General features: G+C 52.4%; 6 protein-coding genes across 6 annotated transcripts; 5 read left to right on the top strand and 1 right to left on the bottom strand.

The window, feature by feature from the left end:
* Positions 1 to 324: 324 nt before the first annotated feature.
* On the top strand, positions 325 to 1,285 carry AYO20_01779 (hypothetical protein; the record flags this gene model as incomplete). Its single annotated transcript, XM_022640085.1, has 4 exons — positions 325 to 592; positions 649 to 812; positions 868 to 1,102; positions 1,158 to 1,285. 4 exons carry the CDS (start codon positions 325 to 327, stop codon positions 1,283 to 1,285), a joined length of 795 nt encoding a protein of 264 aa, XP_022504040.1.
* A 1,217-nt stretch (positions 1,286 to 2,502) lies between these two features.
* On the top strand, positions 2,503 to 7,422 carry AYO20_01778 (hypothetical protein; the record flags this gene model as incomplete). Its single annotated transcript, XM_022640084.1, has 2 exons — positions 2,503 to 6,730; positions 6,818 to 7,422. The coding sequence occupies 2 exons, from the start codon at positions 2,503 to 2,505 to the stop codon at positions 7,420 to 7,422; spliced, it is 4,833 nt and encodes a 1,610-aa protein (XP_022504039.1).
* A 1,317-nt stretch (positions 7,423 to 8,739) lies between these two features.
* AYO20_01777 (hypothetical protein) lies at positions 8,740 to 10,506 on the top strand (the record flags this gene model as incomplete). Its single annotated transcript, XM_022640083.1, has 1 exon — positions 8,740 to 10,506. One exon carries the CDS (start codon positions 8,740 to 8,742, stop codon positions 10,504 to 10,506), a length of 1,767 nt encoding a protein of 588 aa, XP_022504038.1.
* Positions 10,507 to 10,893: 387 nt separating this feature from the next.
* On the top strand, positions 10,894 to 12,751 carry AYO20_01776 (hypothetical protein; the record flags this gene model as incomplete). Its single annotated transcript, XM_022640082.1, has 3 exons — positions 10,894 to 11,058; positions 11,290 to 12,373; positions 12,492 to 12,751. 3 exons carry the CDS (start codon positions 10,894 to 10,896, stop codon positions 12,749 to 12,751), a joined length of 1,509 nt encoding a protein of 502 aa, XP_022504037.1.
* A 1,223-nt stretch (positions 12,752 to 13,974) lies between these two features.
* AYO20_01775 (hypothetical protein) lies at positions 13,975 to 15,139 on the bottom strand (the record flags this gene model as incomplete). The annotated part of the gene is made up of 3 exons (XM_022640081.1): positions 13,975 to 14,313; positions 14,370 to 15,000; positions 15,057 to 15,139. The coding sequence occupies 3 exons, from the start codon at positions 15,137 to 15,139 to the stop codon at positions 13,975 to 13,977; spliced, it is 1,053 nt and encodes a 350-aa protein (XP_022504036.1).
* Positions 15,140 to 16,612: 1,473 nt separating this feature from the next.
* AYO20_01774 (hypothetical protein) lies at positions 16,613 to 17,275 on the top strand (the record flags this gene model as incomplete). Its single annotated transcript, XM_022640080.1, has 1 exon — positions 16,613 to 17,275. The coding sequence occupies one exon, from the start codon at positions 16,613 to 16,615 to the stop codon at positions 17,273 to 17,275; it is 663 nt and encodes a 220-aa protein (XP_022504035.1).
* Positions 17,276 to 17,548: the final 273 nt, after the last annotated feature.

Here is a 17,548-nt window from a genome sequence, read left to right as displayed (position 1 = left end):
AAGTGCCCAGTGGTGCCTTAACACGTGCACATGCGTACCCAACGTGCCAGCGCAGGCAGTCGAAGATCGCAGTGGCATCGCGCGACTGAAGATCCTATTGACGCAGCCTGTCAACACCATTGTTCTGGACTGCTAAGTCAAAGCCTTATCACGCATCTATCTTCAATCTCTTTGCTGCGGTTGGGGAGTTTGGCACTTGGAAAGTGTCAAGTTTGATTGATCTTCGTCGCGCATCCCTTTTTTTTGACTTGTGAGAGCTTCCCTCCTCAACCTTTTCCTGCGCCTGAAGCCTGCTGTTGTCCCTCACGTTCGTCAACCGCCAGCATGGATTTCATAAGGAACCTGATCGCATCTCCTCTGCCTGCCTCTACTCCAGAACCACCAATCGTCGTGGCCAAACCGATCCATCCCTACTATCCCACGGAGATCGAAATTGTCAACTTCGCCGCAAACGAAATGACAGTCCCGGAGTTACTAGCCAGCTTTGCGGTTGGCTGTACCGTCATCCTCTCGCTCACCTGGTTTCTCACATCAAGTCTTGCACCACGTCTCAAGACTGGAGATAAAATTACGGCGCTTTGGTTTTGCCTGTGTATGAGAAGAGCCACATACTCGTGATTGGGCGAGGCGGACACTGACATTGAAAAGGCGGCTTCATTCACTTGTTTTTCGAAGGCTACTTTGCCTACAACCATACCCGCATGGGCGGTCTCCAAGATCTCTTCGGTCAACTGTGGAAAGAATACTCGTTATCAGATTCGCGATATTTGACCTCAGATCCGTTTGTCTTGTGTATGGAGACGATCACGGCGGTATGGACTTGTCTGCCCACCTCCAAGGAGCGCAAGTCGCACTGACATGGCTTAGGTATTCTGGGGTCCCCTTTCATTCTTGATGGTGTATTTCATCATCGTCTCCCATCCTCTGCGTTACCCACTGCAGGCAATCGTTTCACTTGGACAGATCTATGGCGACATACTCTACTACGCGACCTCGATGTTTGATCACTACTACAAGAACTTGACATATTGCCGACCTGAGCCATACTATTTCTGGTTTTATTATTTCCTCATGAATATCTTCTGGATTGTCATTCCAGCAAGTAAGTCATTCCTGGCCCCGATCGAGCAATCCAGAGCTTACTTGTACATCCACAGTCCTGCTCGCAAGTAGCCTGCGAATCACAGCCAGAGCTTTCAAGGCGCTTGACCGGATGTCGCACTCGCTGCAAGAGAATGGCAAAGTGACCAGACCGAAAGCCAACGGCCACATCAAGCATGCATGATGGGGGCCATCAAATAGAGTGGTGGCGTCCACTAGAAGTAGTTCGTGGGTCAGGAAGGGTTCATCTGATTTCTGCCAGAACTGCATCCTGCTTCAGGAACTAGTTCAAATCGCAAATGCTGGTCCAGACTACAATAGGCCCTGATTGTAAGCGAGGTATATCTCAGAGTTGAAGCACAGCAGCTGAAGTAATGGGCGATCTACACACCAGATAAAGATTAATCCTTCTGTTTTGAGTATGGGATCTACTAATTGTTTCTATTTGTATTCTTCCGGGTCGTGTTCGGTTATCGATCTTGGTGGTTGCTGTGGGAACCGTTGCGACTTATCCGGCCCGGCAAGCTGGGATCTTTGACGCAACCTGCATGCATGCATATTGACCTGCGCTACCACCGCCTTTCGAACTACACCTTGCATGAAACCCAGTGATGGTTCGGGTATCATTACCGCTGGTATCTGCAGTTATTTTTGCCCACGAGAAGGCGTCCGTACCACAACTCCCTTGACCGTGCACCACTACCAAGAACTTCCTCGTACACCAAACCGAACATCAATATGCTCACGGAATTGTCTTCACCGCTCACGAGAACTTTGTATGGATCGAGCAATAGTCACCACACATTGATGATATAGAAGGCGACCATAACATAGCGCTAGGACGCATATCTGTCAATGCGAGCCCAATCAACTCCAACCGCCGACCGCCGAACTTCCAAGCACAATCGCTCCAACACACGTCCTTCCTCAAACCCGCAAAATGTAGACTCACCTCGTCCGAGTGGACTGTACGAATCGCCTTCTGTCCAGGATCGTATCCGACAATGGCAGGCTCAAGGCGCAGCAAATGCCTTGGCTCCAGACGCAGTGAGCGTCCGATCGATTCCCATTTCTGAATGCCCCTCCACCGTATCGAGACCCGAGTCGGAATGCGGAAATGAGACGAGAAGTCGGATCGGCGGAAGAGCCAGGGCCAAAGCTGAGGAGCAGCAGGAGAGGGAAAGGAGCTCTAGTGCCCCGCGAAAGCGCATTATCAGCGATGGTCACTGGAAGACACAAAAGCAAACTAAAGAGAAACAGGATGGAAAAGTTGGAACCAGCCGACGGCCGGAATCACGATTGTATGACCTCTCCTATACCTCGAATCAAGAAAAGACCAAAGGGCGGCGACGCTCAAAAACAAAACAATACTCGAATGCCGAACAAGGAGCGGAACAAGCAATGCCGCATGACGACGGCATTAGAGTGGCAGCAATTCCAGACAACGACCAAGCACAAGAGGCAATATCGCCGCCAGCTTACGACTTAGGGAGCCAAGCAGACGAAGATCTTGCTCGACACTTGACTACCGAATCTGTCTTGTCCGAAGATTTTGGGAGACATGCCCACGAACCAACAGGGCAGGACGAGGACGTCCCTGGCAATTGGAGACCAAGCAAATATGCCGAGCTATTGGGAAAGCCTCCGGAGGCCTCTTTGGGTGGACAAGCGCCCAAATCCAAGAAGGGTGGATTATTAGGCAAGACCAGAGGCATGTTCGTCAAGTCCGAGACGCTCTCTTCCCCCGGCAACAGGCTACCCAGCATTGAAGCATGGCTTGACGAGCAACCCGATCCCTTTGTCGAAAAGGACGACTTAGAAGAGCAGCCACCAGTCGAAGTGCCCCAGCCGTTGAAGAAACGTACGCACCGGAAGAGATCCTCTACCGAGAAATCTATCACCCCCGATCCCAATCAGATATGGAATTCCATTTCACCTCAGCAGGCTGAATCAAGCCCCAATCATACTCCAAGGCCTGGTTATTCTGTACCCTCGCCCAACGCAAACCAAAAGTCCTCTGCAAACTTTAGCAATGGTGCAAATGAGGCACAAGATGGAAATGATGGCTCGCCCTCAAGCCTACGAAGGCGAGGTGCGAAAGTTCGCCGCCAGCGAGGCTCGAGCAGGAAAGAGATGCCCTCGGCTGAAGCCTCCCCAGAACCCACAGTGTCACGGGCAGACACTTCTCTGGCTGAGAACGCGGATATCAGAGCTCCTAGCCTACCTCAACGACCGTGTCCCCCTACGGGCCCGCACCTACTTTCAACGATTCAGTCTGTGGAGACTCTCAAAGAAATCGATCCAAAGCCTCAGGCTGATGAAGGGACCCCCGGACAAGTTTGCGACCTCAAACGCAGGCTAACCACCCACGAAGATTTGATGTCAGTTCTGTCTTTGCCGAGAGGCAGCCGACCCCGTCGATCGAGACGCAGAGCGAGACCTACCCAGGTGAAACCTCAGTCAAGCTCAGCGCAAGAAATACTCGCCGGGGTGGTGGCTGACGAAGAAAATTATTCACGGGAATTGCGAACCTTGGTCGACGGTGTCATTCCAGTGTTGCTCCAGTGTCTTCTGTCTAAAACAGACGCGGCGGCTGCGGCTGGACTGTTCACTTCGGCATCGCCCCAAGATGGCCAGAGCATCACCAGACCCATCATTGATATGGGGATCGCCCTGGAAAGATTGAAGGCCCTGCATAATCGAATGCCTTCCCAGGATCTGGACAGTCTCCTCAACTGGGCTCAAACAACGGAGAAAGCATACAAAGACTACCTACAAGCGTGGAGACTCGGCTTCCAAGACGTGGTTGTCAACCTTGCACCACTGGAAAATTCATCAGCCCTAGAGCAAGGCATGGCCAGAGACGAGGCTGGCGATATAGTAGACGCTGCAGGCAAGAAGGTCGACGTCGCCTATCTCCTGAAGAGACCGCTTGTGAGAGTCAAGGCTCTAAGCAAGACTTTTGCCCGAATCAAGGATGAATACGACGTGCCTCTTGCCGTACAGATGGCAAACACTTACGCTGAGCTGACAGCATTTGCTAAGAGACGGAACCAAGAAGAACAAGCTAGACTGGAAGATGAGGCTGCTGCCAACATTGATGCAACAAGAGCGCGCGATATTAGGACAATGGCAGCATCAGCTCACATCACGGTCGACAAAACTCGCCGTGTCAGGGCAAGAGACGTTTTCAACCTCACAATCTATCACTCTAGTGGACAAAGGATGGATTGTAGCGTCGAACTGGTCTTTCGAGACAACGCCCGTGGTGATCCAACTGGTGGAGATGTCCTGGTCTGTGAAATCGACGACACAGGGAAGTGGCTTCTCTTTGCTCCCTTGGAGCTGAGCTCGGTATCAGCAAGACGTGGCGAGGACGGATTCGATCTCGTCATCATGATTCGGGGTCGGGCAGGTCTTGGACAGGAATGGCACGAATTGTTGGCCTTGAAGACGGACGATAAAGAGGCCGTGGCAGAATGGATGGATATGCTTGGTTCAAAGCCGCTGCCCCCAAGGTTGAACCGTACACCAAGTTTTGTGAGACGTCCTTCACCTCTGGCCACTACAACTACCGCTGAGGCCGAGTCTTCCTCATCCAAAACCGCGAGTCAGCCAGTCGATGAAAGCCCTGCAACTGCGACCGAATATCTGGACATACCTATTGGCGAGCCTTCTGTCCTGGGGGCAAGGAATGACTCGAGTCGGCCCAAGCCTCCGAATGATCGACCATCACCACGGTTGAACCTGGGGGGTGGACTCGCGTCGAAACCTCTTCCCCCTCCCCAGTTCCAGCAATCCTCGACGGTTCCGCGACGACGCCCAGTGTCGGTCCCATCAGTCGTGTCTTCCGATCGATCGACCATTTCAGACCGTTCCATACGGGATTATGCCACCATATTCACCTCGTCGTCATTGTCGTCGTCGTCGTCGTCGTCTAAGACTACGGTGACTAACCCTAGTGACGTGTCTCATGGCAAAAATCCTGAAGCATTGCGATCCCGTCTGCCCCCAGCTCATAAGGCCTCCGACGAAGCGAAAACCCAGGTTGAGAGCCACAAAGATGCTGTCTTAACAAAGCCCAGCCAACCAGTCAATGTCAGGAATGATTACAATAGTCCTCCGATATTAGACCAGACACAGAAATCAAGAGCAAGCGCAACAGAGCCTCCCATACTGGAGTCACAGACGGCTAACACTGATTTCAACTCATCCAAGCCCTCCCCCAAACCATCACCGCAGAGACCAGAATATCATCGAGGTGTTTCCTCTACCCCATCAAAAGACCTACCAACCGTCAACAAGCTTCGGACCCTTCAAGCCCACGAGAGTCCGGCGTTGTCCCTGCCAGAGAGACAATCCTCAGGGACACAGCAAACAACTCCTGTGCTTGAGCAGTTGCAGCAACGGTCAAAACGGGATCAAAAGAGTTCAACCAAGAGCCAACTATACACCGAAGATATACCAAGTCCGCCAGAGCACAAAACGCGTCAAGATCGCCCCTCTGTCCCCGGCTTAGGATCTTCGTCCCCGCCAGCCACACCGCCTCACAATTCCAGGATTCTGCAGCCGATATCTAGCAATAGACCCAGCCCTGTATTGAAAGCCACCCCGAGTCCAGCAGGCAAGGCGGTAAGACGGCGGACATCCTCGCCCTTGAAGCATGAATATGAACCTTCCACGGACTCCGACAGCTCAGGCTACAATTCGGATAGCGACAGTAGTTCGTCTTCTGACACTTCAGACGACTTCGTGTCGGAGCATGGGGACAGACCAACACCACTTGTGGCCATCAAGCCAGCGGAGGGTCGAATATCAAAACAATATATACCCCCGCCTTCAATCAAATCTACCGGAACCCGAACACTGGCTCCTTCAGACTCTGCTTCCCAGGGACCTTACCGCAAGGTTCCCGCATCGACCACAATCCCAGCGAACAAGAAGGCGAGAACAATTGCTCTGATATGCTCGTGGTCGGACAAGGGTATGTGGGAGCAGATTTATCCCGACGAGTGCTCTATTGTAATCTCACCCGGTTTGATCGAAGCCTTTGAGATGTCAGCGGCCCATTCTGATCCTCAGAACTCCTCGACCAGTCCCTCATTTGACGACCATGGGCCAGGAAAGCACTCCATCTCTCAGCAGCCCTTGGTAGCTTTCGAATTAACGCCCATTGTTCCGCTGCGCAGGGGCACTGCACTGGACATCTCCATACGGTCTCCCCCTACAGCAAACTCCAAGATCAGAACAACCAATAATGTTATGTTCCGTTCGCGGAACCCCGAAGAATGTGAAGCATTGTATGGAATGATCAACTGGGCTCGGTGCAATAACCCAACGTATATCCAGCTGCAAAATGCACGGCCTCGTCGCCAACCTTCAGTGACTTTCAATGTCGGACAAGCTCAACATAGTCGGTCGAGGGCGAGTTCATGGTTTAGTTTCGGGAGTCAGAAGAAATCGAGTTACCGGGCTTCATCCGCTCCAACACCCGCCTCGATCGACATGTCAGTGGAGAGCTCGGGGACGATGACAAGCGCCTTCTCAGCGCTGAAGAGACTCGGCGTTAGTTCCGCCTTCAATCTCAATCGATCTTCGGTTATTCGCAGATATGGTGGAGGTGGCACAGGTGAGTCTCTGTATTCCTCAAGCAGTGGGACTGGAACAGGTTCGGGTTCAGGTACACCCCCGCCCAGTCAGCTTGGTTTCATACCAGGGAAAGATGGACCGAATGTCCCATCGACCAGTGCAGCTGCAGCAGAAGGGGGAGGCATGGTCAACAATATGAAAATCCGACTCTATGTCAGAAAGGGACAGCATTGGGAAAACCTGGGAGCCGCTCGTCTCACAGTTCTTCCAGCACCATCATCCGCCGCGGCAGAAAGCGGCCAATCGACTCCAAATCGAACCGTAACTCCAGGGGCATCTCCCCAAGCAATAGCCGGTCCTCCTCGATCTCCGTCAAACATTGCAGGCGCAGGCCAAGCAGGACAAAGCCGTGGGCCTCGCCTCCCGAGCTCGAGCCATACTCCCCATCGCGTGCACGGCAATGGTCGCGAGAAGCGTATTCTCATCACTCAGAACAAGAACCGCGACGTTGTGCTGTTGGACAGTGTGTTGGGTGAAAGCTGCTTCGAACGCGTCATGCAGACAGGCATTGCGATGAAGACCTGGAGCGAGGACGAGGTCATTGCTGAGACGGGCGGCGTGACCATGGGTAAGGAACGGGTGTACATGATGCAATTCCCAGGTACGAGGGAGGCAGGCTGGGTCTTTGGTCTGTGTGGCACGTATCGGTACGGCGCGGGAGGGATGGAATAAAGCCAGCCAGCCAGCCCACCAGAGCGCTCCTGAAAAAGACTGGGGGCGAAGAATGAATGGGATCAATAGATTTACGAGCAACCTGTGGATTGGCGATTTGACTTATTAGAGCGTGGGAGTTTCAGGAAGACCTTTTATTTCTTTCTCTTTTGTTGTGATATCTGTTGCTTTTGGCGCCAGCCAGTCAACCAGTTCGGTCAGTATTGCTTGTCTTTCCAAAGACAAGAGATAGACGGCATGGCATGGCGAGACGATTCATCAAGGCATGACACGGGGATGAGACGAGGATTGAGGATCTGGGGGCGGCTGAACGGCGGACAGCAAGGATAAGGAGGACAAGGGTTGGCGCATTGAATGAATGTATGTATGTATGTACGTGATTGATTTCTCTGATTCGGATTCGAGATGAGTGGATAACAGCAACAGATGATCTCGGGGGATAGATTCAGGAGAGTCAGAAGAGAGAGAAGAGAGAGAAGAGAGAGAAGAGAGAGAAGAGAGAGAAGAGAGAGAAGAGAGAGAAGAGAGAGAAGAGAGAGAAGGGGGGACGGGGGATGGTTTCGTTCATCCGTTGTTCTTAATCCTTGGAATAGTTGTATAGCAACTTGAGAAACTTGAGCAAGCAAAGCAGTTCTGATAGAGTATTGAGTCCCGCGCACCGAGTATCGAGTATCGAGTATCGAGAACCAAGTCTGACAGATCAAGTGCTTATGAGTACTGACTATCCATCCATTCTACATCTGTACACCTAGAGTAGAATATCTGGAGCATCTAAAGTACCTATGACCATCTCTATCTGTCTGCCCGTGAACCCTCATTCCCTCGACCTACCGGGTTCAAGTCGGGTGGAGAAAGCGCCTTGTGCGACGACGGACATGACGACGATGAATACCTCGTAGAGACAGACAGACCCTCTGTTGGCTAAACGTGGGAACAGAAACAGAGTTGAGAGCAAAATGATGAGTAATCGTTCTTTGAGCCGCTTTACATAAGCAGCCGACAGCCTCACCAGCCTCGCCTTGTTTCCAGCGACATGATGCCTAGGGGGGAAAAAACCAGTTGCAGAGTCCCTTTCGGCTGTTGAAGAACTGCGGCCGTGATAGAAGGCGAAAGACATGGCCAACCCTTCAACTCAAGGTCCAACCAAAGGTCAGGCATGGCAATGCTAGATCTCGCCCCGACAGAGGTGCAAAGCTATACTCACAGCGGCAGGAGTACGAAGAGACCCTCGTCGAGATTAGAAATCTCTCCAGCTAAGTGCGATCGGGACGACAAAAGATACTGTCATTGGATACAATCTGCAAAGCGTTCGACAATATGACACCAACACCAAATTCGAGGTCAAACCCCGAAGTGTCAAATCCTGAAGCCGGCGAGATATCAAGCACACCTCAGCAAGAGACGGACAATGCACCCTCGGAAGGCGGCTTCTTATTCATCGCATCCACGGGCCAAAACACGCAGAAAGACCGCAAGCAGATGAGGACAATGCGCGCACATGTGATGCGCAATTATCTAGAACGAAGCCATGCCGAGCAACAAGATACGGAATCCAAGAATTTCTCTGTCCTGTCGTTTCCAGGTACCAGAATACAGACAGAGAGACATGCGGCTGGTGCAACCGGCGGACAGAAAATGAGGTTCAGGATGCGATCTGGGGAATTGGAGCTCAGAAACTCCCACCGAGAGCGGAAAGGGAAGAGGAGGGCCGACCCGAGGCAAGAGAAGGCTGGTAACCCGGCTGGATTGGAGCTTTCAAGGGACCGGACAGCATCCGCTCTCAACGCGCAGCAGACGGCGGCGGCCGAGTCAGGATTTGTACCTGGAATGCCTGTGACTTGGCTTGGATCGCGACGAATCGATGTTTTCGGTGTGCTGCCCGTCCACTTGGACGAAGGGGACGAGGCAAGGCTGTATCTATTCCGTCACTATGAGAGGTACCCGTGGTGCCCAATCAACGGACAGAGCAACTGGTCGCAATTCGCCATCAGCGACCAGCTGGTTTTCCATGCGACAATGTACAGCTGGGGAGTGCACTTTCGTCACCGTCGACCAGTCCCGGATGCGCAGGAGGAAATGAAAACGCTGCAACACAAACTGGCGGCCATCTCATTAATTAACGACCGTCTATCAGATCCGCAACAAGCGGCCAGCGATGAAACGATCGCGGCAATATCGGCCCTGACCAACATCGCCCTCGTAATGGAATCATATCCGGAGGCAAGCAAACACATGGACGGCATGCGGGCCGTCGTCGAGTTGAGGGGCGGTATGTCGTCCCTGCGGTCGGGTGTTCAGCAACATCTGCAACGCTTGATTAGTTGGAACGATCTCATCTACTCGGAAGTATTTGATGAGAAATTGCGCTTCCCTCCCATTGAGGTGTGGGATGAATCATGGGCGGGCTTTCAACATCACAGCATATCCGGACCACTGCCTGGCTTGAGCCGAGATGAGCTGAGGGCGGCTGGTGCTCCTCGTCATCAAGCTCTGGATTTGCTCAACGACATCCGGGAACTTTGTAACGCAGAGCAACTCAACCCTCTGCGCAGCACTAGTGAAGAGGGGAGGATGCGACGGGGTGATATGTTCCATCGGATCGAGAGGAAGTTGAGACTTATTGTCCAAGGAGACACGGCTTCAGGGAACAACCGTTGGGAGGCCACCGTGTGGCGGGCAGTGTCGTTGGCAGCGTTGCTCTTCACCCATCACCACCTGCGTGGGAACCCTTTGAAATACCGACATTTCAATGTCTTGACAACACAACTTTACGATACGCTCATGACCATGGACGAGGACCTCAGAGAACTTGACTTCGCTCCGACAATGTTGATATGGATGCTCTCGACAGGAGCCGTGACCAGTACGTTAGCAGCCGTCCATGCTGCATTTGTGTTTATGCTGGGGAAGGCTTGCCGCAGATACGGGCTGTTAGACTATGATGGGTTCCGACGGACGTTGGGTCAGTTTCTGTGGACGGGACAGGCGGATCAGTTGAGATATCATGCATTGTGGCTGGAGCTGGGGCCCAGTTTACGGGGGACAACGGGTCCATGGCAACAGCAGGATGTGCTTGAGATATAATCGTGGGTAGGTGACCTGAGGTAGATGAGGCAGATGTCAACGATGTATGTACTCAGCACAGCGTCGGTGAATGTAGAACAAACTGCGGTCCGTTTTGGCTGCGCACAATGGCGCGATTCCTTATCTCCGAGAGTCTCGGGAAGAAACCGGACGAACTGCACTTCATCCCATCACCACTTCAGCTTCACCTCGATTACTTTCACTCTCGGATCCATCTCATCTAGGCCATCATAAACATGACCCAAGGCTGACTTCCCTGTCAACATCCTTGCGCAATCAAGGAGACAGAGAGAGCACAACACCATCAACAAACCTGACTTGGATGTCCACCCCTCCCCGCAATCTTATCCCCGGCTCATCCTCACCGCGCGCTTTGTATCCCTGACCATGGCACGCTACCAGCTTCTTGATCTGGCACCTGAAGTCCTGCACAATATCTTCCAGAATGTGGAACCAACAGACCTAGCATCTCTCGCGAGGACATGTCATCACCTGAACAACTGCATCAGTAGCGATGAATTCCTCTGGAGACTCCACTACCTGTCCCGCTTTGTAAGATCCGAGGCCGGCTTCCGCCATGGTCTGATATCAAAGAGGCTGCTTGCTAACCACATTGTATCATCAGGATCCTCCTCTAGACAAGGATACCAAGTCCTGGCGAGAGAGACTGACCCGTCTAGTGAACCTTCAGAAGATCCTGGAATCAGATCATGACGAGATAAAGGCATGAACTATACCTTTGCTACGTCGAGCCCTCCCCATCCCGCTAACCGTGTTCTTCAGACCGAGTCACTAGAAGAAGTGCTTACACAGACATTGCAACTGGCCCAACAAGCCGACGCCTCGTCCACCAAGATCACCGACTTCCTATCAAACCTCTACAGCAAGGGGCCCAACATCAATACCATACTCTGTAAATCGAGCCTCTTCGCCCGTGCCCGACCTCAGCAATGGCCCGCGGCGCCCACAGAAGATCTGCGTCAACTCTCTGCTCAACTTCACGTTCTGGCAGGCATGAATCTAGACTCTCCTTGGCCAATCCCACATGAACCATCTTGTCCACACATCGCAGTGGCTGGACACCGCGGCCCGTTCGACGATAGCTACGACTCCGACGAATATGATGTCCCGGACATCAACGAGAATGGCCAGAGCGAGGAAGCACGCCATCTGCTTCGAAATAATCCGCGACCGATCCGAGACGCGCATCCGTGGGCGCGCTCCCGAGTCTACGACTTGCGCCGATACAACGTGTCGAACATGTGGGGTCCCTTTACCGACGATGGCACACAACGCATCGATTGGGAGAAGGTCCAGGCCATCATGGTGATCCTTGGTTTCAATCACCGAATGTACACTGAACGACGCGGACTGAGCGACACAGACTTCTTGGGACTCACCAGTTCTTCTCCACGGTCTTCTGGCGAGGGAAGTGCGTCAGTCTCGTCCACCAAATCCAACCTCCTGAAACCCTGGGCAAACCTCTTCTGCGGCATCGCCCCCAACAGCTACGTCTCATCCTCGCTCACTGGAAAAATCAAGCGCGCTCCCAATCCCAGCCTCGATGCTCTGGATCCCTATGGTGTCACAGGGACTTGGATGCGGATCGTCTGTTTCCTGGACTATAACGACCTCTATCGCTTCAATTTCGAGAGAAACGCTGACATTCCCATGACCCAGGAACGAGACCCCATCACGACAAGGGAGGCCTTTCGATTGATCAGACTGCAACTGCATGTCACGAGGATCGAGGAACAAGAGGAGAAAGGAGAGGACGGAGAGGATCTGTTGCCAGTGGTTTATTTTGAAGGCACCAGTCGCAGCACCTTTATGGCGTGGGATCCTAACGCGAATTCCAGGATAAGAGGTGAGTGATCCCCCCCTTTGCCCTAAACTCCACCACATACAGAACCAACCCGCCGTTTCCACCGCTTGCCTCGTAACCTAGCACTTCTGAATCTGGCTGACTCAAACACCACAACCAGGAACGGTCCGCCAAACCCCGACCAAGGCGATCCGCTGGACCTCGTTCTCCATTTTCCACGGCGAAGAACGCTGGCGTTCCGAAGGCGTACAGATCGGTGGCATCCGCAGCGCCCGAGGCGTCCTGGGCAACTGGTTCGACAAGGATTACGATGTGCATGGTCCGGCGGGCCCAACGGCGTTTTGGAAGGTGTCGGACGAAATGGTCGAGGAGAAGAGACACAATCTGCCGCAGATGCTGCAGATTTTCATGGCCGAGTAAGAAGAGAGCTGGCATGGAGCGAGTGTGTGTTACGCATCCCGGAGAACGATGACGAGAGAACAGTCGAAAGAAATACGCGAGAGAAGAAGGCTGGAGAGTGGTGACCTCAGAGGGGAACGATGTCAGTGCTGGAAATTCATGACGAATGATCCTCCGAGCGAGCGCTGCACAGACTTTAGTTGGGGGGGAATTCATCATTCTGTTTTGCTTTCTCTGCTAACACGAGCCGATGCGGGCGAGCTGCGAGAACATGCTTGACAACGGCGGTGGGCTGTGGGACGGGCGAGAATACAAGGTCGAAGCCGGATGATGAACATTGATGACTTGGACACAGAAACGTTCAGGGCCGAATCGGTTGGTGATTGGTGATCGGTTCGTGACTGACATAGATAAATACCTAGGTACGTTCACACTCGGGTCTCTCTACCTGTGTGTGTAGGTGCTCGACATGTATGTACTCTGCACATTGGCAATTAGGCAGGCAGGCAGGTAGTCGTGGCTTGGTGCATAGTAACACTGATTTTCTTTTTCTTTTTCAATACCTACTACATACTCGGTACATAGGTACGTACCGGGCTAATAATAATACCTACTAACCTGGTACCTACCTACCTCCTTATACCTACCTCTCACAGTTCAAGGGCTGTGAATTCCCAAACAGATATACTCGGTATACATAGGTACGTACATATATAACACCTGTCCGCAGGTATAACAGTATGACAGAATGTATGACAGAATGTATTGCATTGTATACATGTATATGGGCCCCTCTGCCCCTGAAGCAGGAACCGGGTCACATGTACTCTGTAACTCTGTAACTCTGTACCTTTGTAACTCTGCGAGTCTGCACTGGTACTCGTCCTCGTCCTCGTACTCATTGTAGAGATCCTAACTGATTGAGACCGCCTCCTACTGCCCTCAATCACCCCAGCCCCAGCCCCCCCTTTTTTCACCAGCCCTCGTTTCCCTCTGGCATATACAGTTACATTCACATACACATGGCCGATTCGTGCCTGGGTTTCCAAGGTATAAAATCCTTCATTCAGCCAATACCAGGCCGTGACTCCTCATCAGATAGGAAAAAGGGGACAGTGAAAACCCTCCCGAGCACGTTGTTGAAAAAGTAGTAACGAGTCATCCATTGAAAAACGCCCGCTACATGGTATCCACTAAGGAAAAGAACACACACCCACACACAGACACAGCTTTTGACATCTCGTTTAGTCAATTTCCATCCGACTGGCAACGGGTCTCGGTGCGGGCAGTTTTCCACTGCCAGATGGTGCCATCTCCGTTGCGAATGGAGCATAAGCACTTCCGCTCATAGGCTTCTCGTCATCCTCGACCGTCTGCGGCTTGTTGACGTAGGGCTTCAGCCCCTTGTTATAGTTGTGTGCACAGATGCAGGCGTACGTGATTGTGACAAGAATCAGAATGATGGTCAAGACAGCGAAGGTGGTGAGCTCCTTTCGAGCTGGGAGATAAGGACCCTCCCATCCAGGCGAGTACATGCGGACCATCTTGAAAATAAAGTAGGCCAGACCGCCAAAGTAAAGGATCTGCATACAAGGTTAGGGAGGAGCCCAAAGCGGCGGGATTGGATGTGTACACTTACAATGACAACAATGGTGCCAAATAGGGACTCTTTGCGGACGAACCACGCAGCTGCTAGAAGAATGAAAATGGTGATAGGCATAGCGGCAATGGTGAGGGCGAACTCGACTTGTCGTTGGGTGACAATGACCACAAACTGGACAGTAAACCCGAGGAAGAAGAAGAAATCAAACTTCAACAGGGCGATGTAGACCTGGTATTGGAGGTAGCGTCGCTTCATCCTTAGGTCGGCCGAAATCCTCTTGTAGATTGTCCATGCAAATTCGTCGTACAGTTTCCAGGCACAGCCGGCCATGAGCACTGTCCCCACGGCTAGAATACAGGGAATGGCGATCAAAAATGGTTCGGTATCTGACCAAATGTTCTTGCGGATGTAGTCATCTTCAGCCAGCGTCAAAATCGCATCCCTGATCTGATCCATCTGGACGGAACCATAGATGAGTAGACCGACGTTGTACATCACCAGGCCAATGACCTGAATGGTATTCTTCATTCGCAGAGCGTCCCAAACAAGGACTAGCTGGTACAAAAACCCGAAGATATACAAGGTTAAAAAGGTTGGAATCGTACGAGACGAGGTCAGGGTGCCGGGAATGCCTTCGAGATGGATTTGGAAATGGGCAAAGACATAGCTGGAAAACCATTAGCACTGACTGATCCGACGTTCAACAGACAATCATCAGCGTACCTCTCAAATGCGAGAATAATCATTGCCTGGACTAGGGCAATAATGGAGAAAGTCCATGTCCACTTTGAATTGGGCCGATACATGATTGATATGGATTTTCTCTTATCAAAATCATTCATCGCATAACCCTCGCGATGGTGATAGCCTCCGGGCAATGGGTGATAATTGTCAGCCTGACCTCCGAGGAGGGAAGCGCGAGACTCGTGAGCGCGAATTTTGACGGCTTGAAGCGCAGCGGAGGTGAAATCCCTTTTGACTGATCTAGGCTACCACAACTCTTGGGGGTTGTGGTCCGGCTCAGCGACGTTTCGACGTCGACCGTCGAAGACTGTCTCGGTGACACAGGTATGGGACTTGAGGAGACTTGAAGGCGGCAGGAGGGTCAGTCGAGAGTAATGGCTTGGGTCAAAGAGCGAAAAGAGTTCTCTCGGTTGGGCTTGCGGCTGAAACTCAGGAGGGGGGCAGTGGCAGGTGAGGATTGGTCCAAGGCGCGTCTGGAGCGGGCGAAGCTGGCGAGCCAAGGCAGTAGTAGGCAGTATCAGGTGGTATAGGCCTGTGTGATGGATGCAACCTGGTTTGGGCGATTGAATTTGATGGGGTGATATGAATTCAACGGAGCGAGAGAAGGAAAAGCGAATGTATACAAACGACAGAATCAAGGAGATGATGAGTTTCGATGATCAGGAGTGTGATAATTGAGACAGCTGAGTTACAGGACTCGGGGATCTCGTCAGCTCTAACTACTGTAGGTCATGTCGAGAGGGATCCAGGCACGCAGGCACTGGAACGGGCAGGACGGGCAGGACGGTTAGGGTATCAGGGCTCTGGCACATTGTTGGAGGGGCGCTGGGGAGGCTTGTTAGTGGGCTGAGCGAATGGTCGCTCAACAAGCCTCGAGGCACTGAGCCACTGGGTAAAGTGGGGGCCGGCAGTGGCTCGACTTCGCCCCCAAAAAGGAATCTGAAGTCGCTCAACTCTGATGACTGGGCAAGCAAGAAAGGGAAACCAACTCTCTGGCAGATGTTGCTGCATTGACGATAAAGTTTTCTCTTATTCAGTCAATCCCAAACACCGACGTTCAGTATGCGAACTTGATGTATGCTGGAGGACTGATTGTACCTAGGTCATGCTCCCTGCAATAGAGTCCAGCCGTTTGAGCCCTGGGAGTGTGACCTCTATTTTTGGGGAAAGGGAGGGGGCCAAGGCCAATGTGCAGACGGGCGCGCCTTCCTTCTCTACAGGCCGTGCTTGCCGTCGCAGAACGCCCAGCAAGGAGACCGGATTAAATATCGGAACAACTCCCTCCCGAGGTTCTTCCTGTTTCTCTAAATGCGGCTAGCGTGCCATGCCATGCTGTGACGCCGTGACAAACTTGCCAACGCGTTCCAACATCCACAACTTCACAGACTCGAGCTCTCACCCCCCCTTTTGTTGTGGTTGAAAGCTGTGTGACCTTGTCTGCCCCCACCAGCACCAAAGACATCGTACTCTCTGTTCTTCCATCTCGATCCATCTCCCAAGCACGCCAATCCCAGGTGGACAACGCAGAAGCCTTTATGTCGATTACAAAGATTCCACTGCAGCACCTGACCGCTCGACTTGTCATCTCCCCAGCTCCAGGCACACTGGGTGAATCAACTGCTGTATTAAAGAAGCTTCAATCTCTCGGCCCTGTACTCTCATTCAGGACGCGTAACACCACTGTCTCCAGCAATGCAGAGCAGCTGGAGGTGGATGTTGTTTTCTCGTCCCATGCCACTCTTGAGAAAGCCCAACACGCAAGCCCCTTTGATGTGAAGGTGAACTATCAGCTTCCCGATCCAAAGCTCCAAGATCCCTACAATGTTCGCAATCTCCAGTCGAGACGACGACCTCAGTCCAAGACTATGACCTGTCGCGTCCAATGCAACGACGGGTTTCAGCCTCCCAGTCAGAACGATCTTTCTACTGGCTTCTCGCCGAGCCTGAAGACCAGGTTATATCAAAGCCTCACCGACTTGAATCCCCCACCTGGTATTGCGGCTGGGCTGGGCGTCTTCGATGTTGACAGGGAGCACCTTTGTTCAACCGCTCAGTTTGTCGACAAGCCTCCAGGACTCGCACAACTGTATCGGTCCTCGATTGCCGACCACCCCACAACCCATCAGGCTTCATCTGCGGCCTCAGTCGTCCAAGATGACTCAGTCGTCCAAGATGATCTCTCAGAAATCCAACGGTGACCAAGCCTTGGCTAGCTTGGGGAAGCGGCCTCCGTGCTTCTCACAAAGCCTTTCCGGCTTCGCGAGACCTGCTGTGATTGCTCCTGAACCCTATTTGACCCCACAAAGCCTTGAATAGATGACCCCTACTGCTCGACAGACATCTGACCCTTTCATGGGATATATCTTCCCACTGTGAAGAGCATGCCATGCGTCCACAATATCTGAGGGGTGCGATCGGACGATCTCCTCGAGGATAACATTCTTTAGTGCGCGCCACCATGCAAAGCATTA

Source organism: Fonsecaea nubica, assembly GCF_001646965.1.
Source record: "Fonsecaea nubica strain CBS 269.64 chromosome Unknown Scaff7, whole genome shotgun sequence".
Classification (NCBI taxonomy): Eukaryota; Fungi; Ascomycota; class Eurotiomycetes; order Chaetothyriales; family Herpotrichiellaceae; genus Fonsecaea; species Fonsecaea nubica.
Note: the sequence above shows the minus strand (reverse complement) of the source record. Positions and strands in the feature narration are given on the sequence as shown.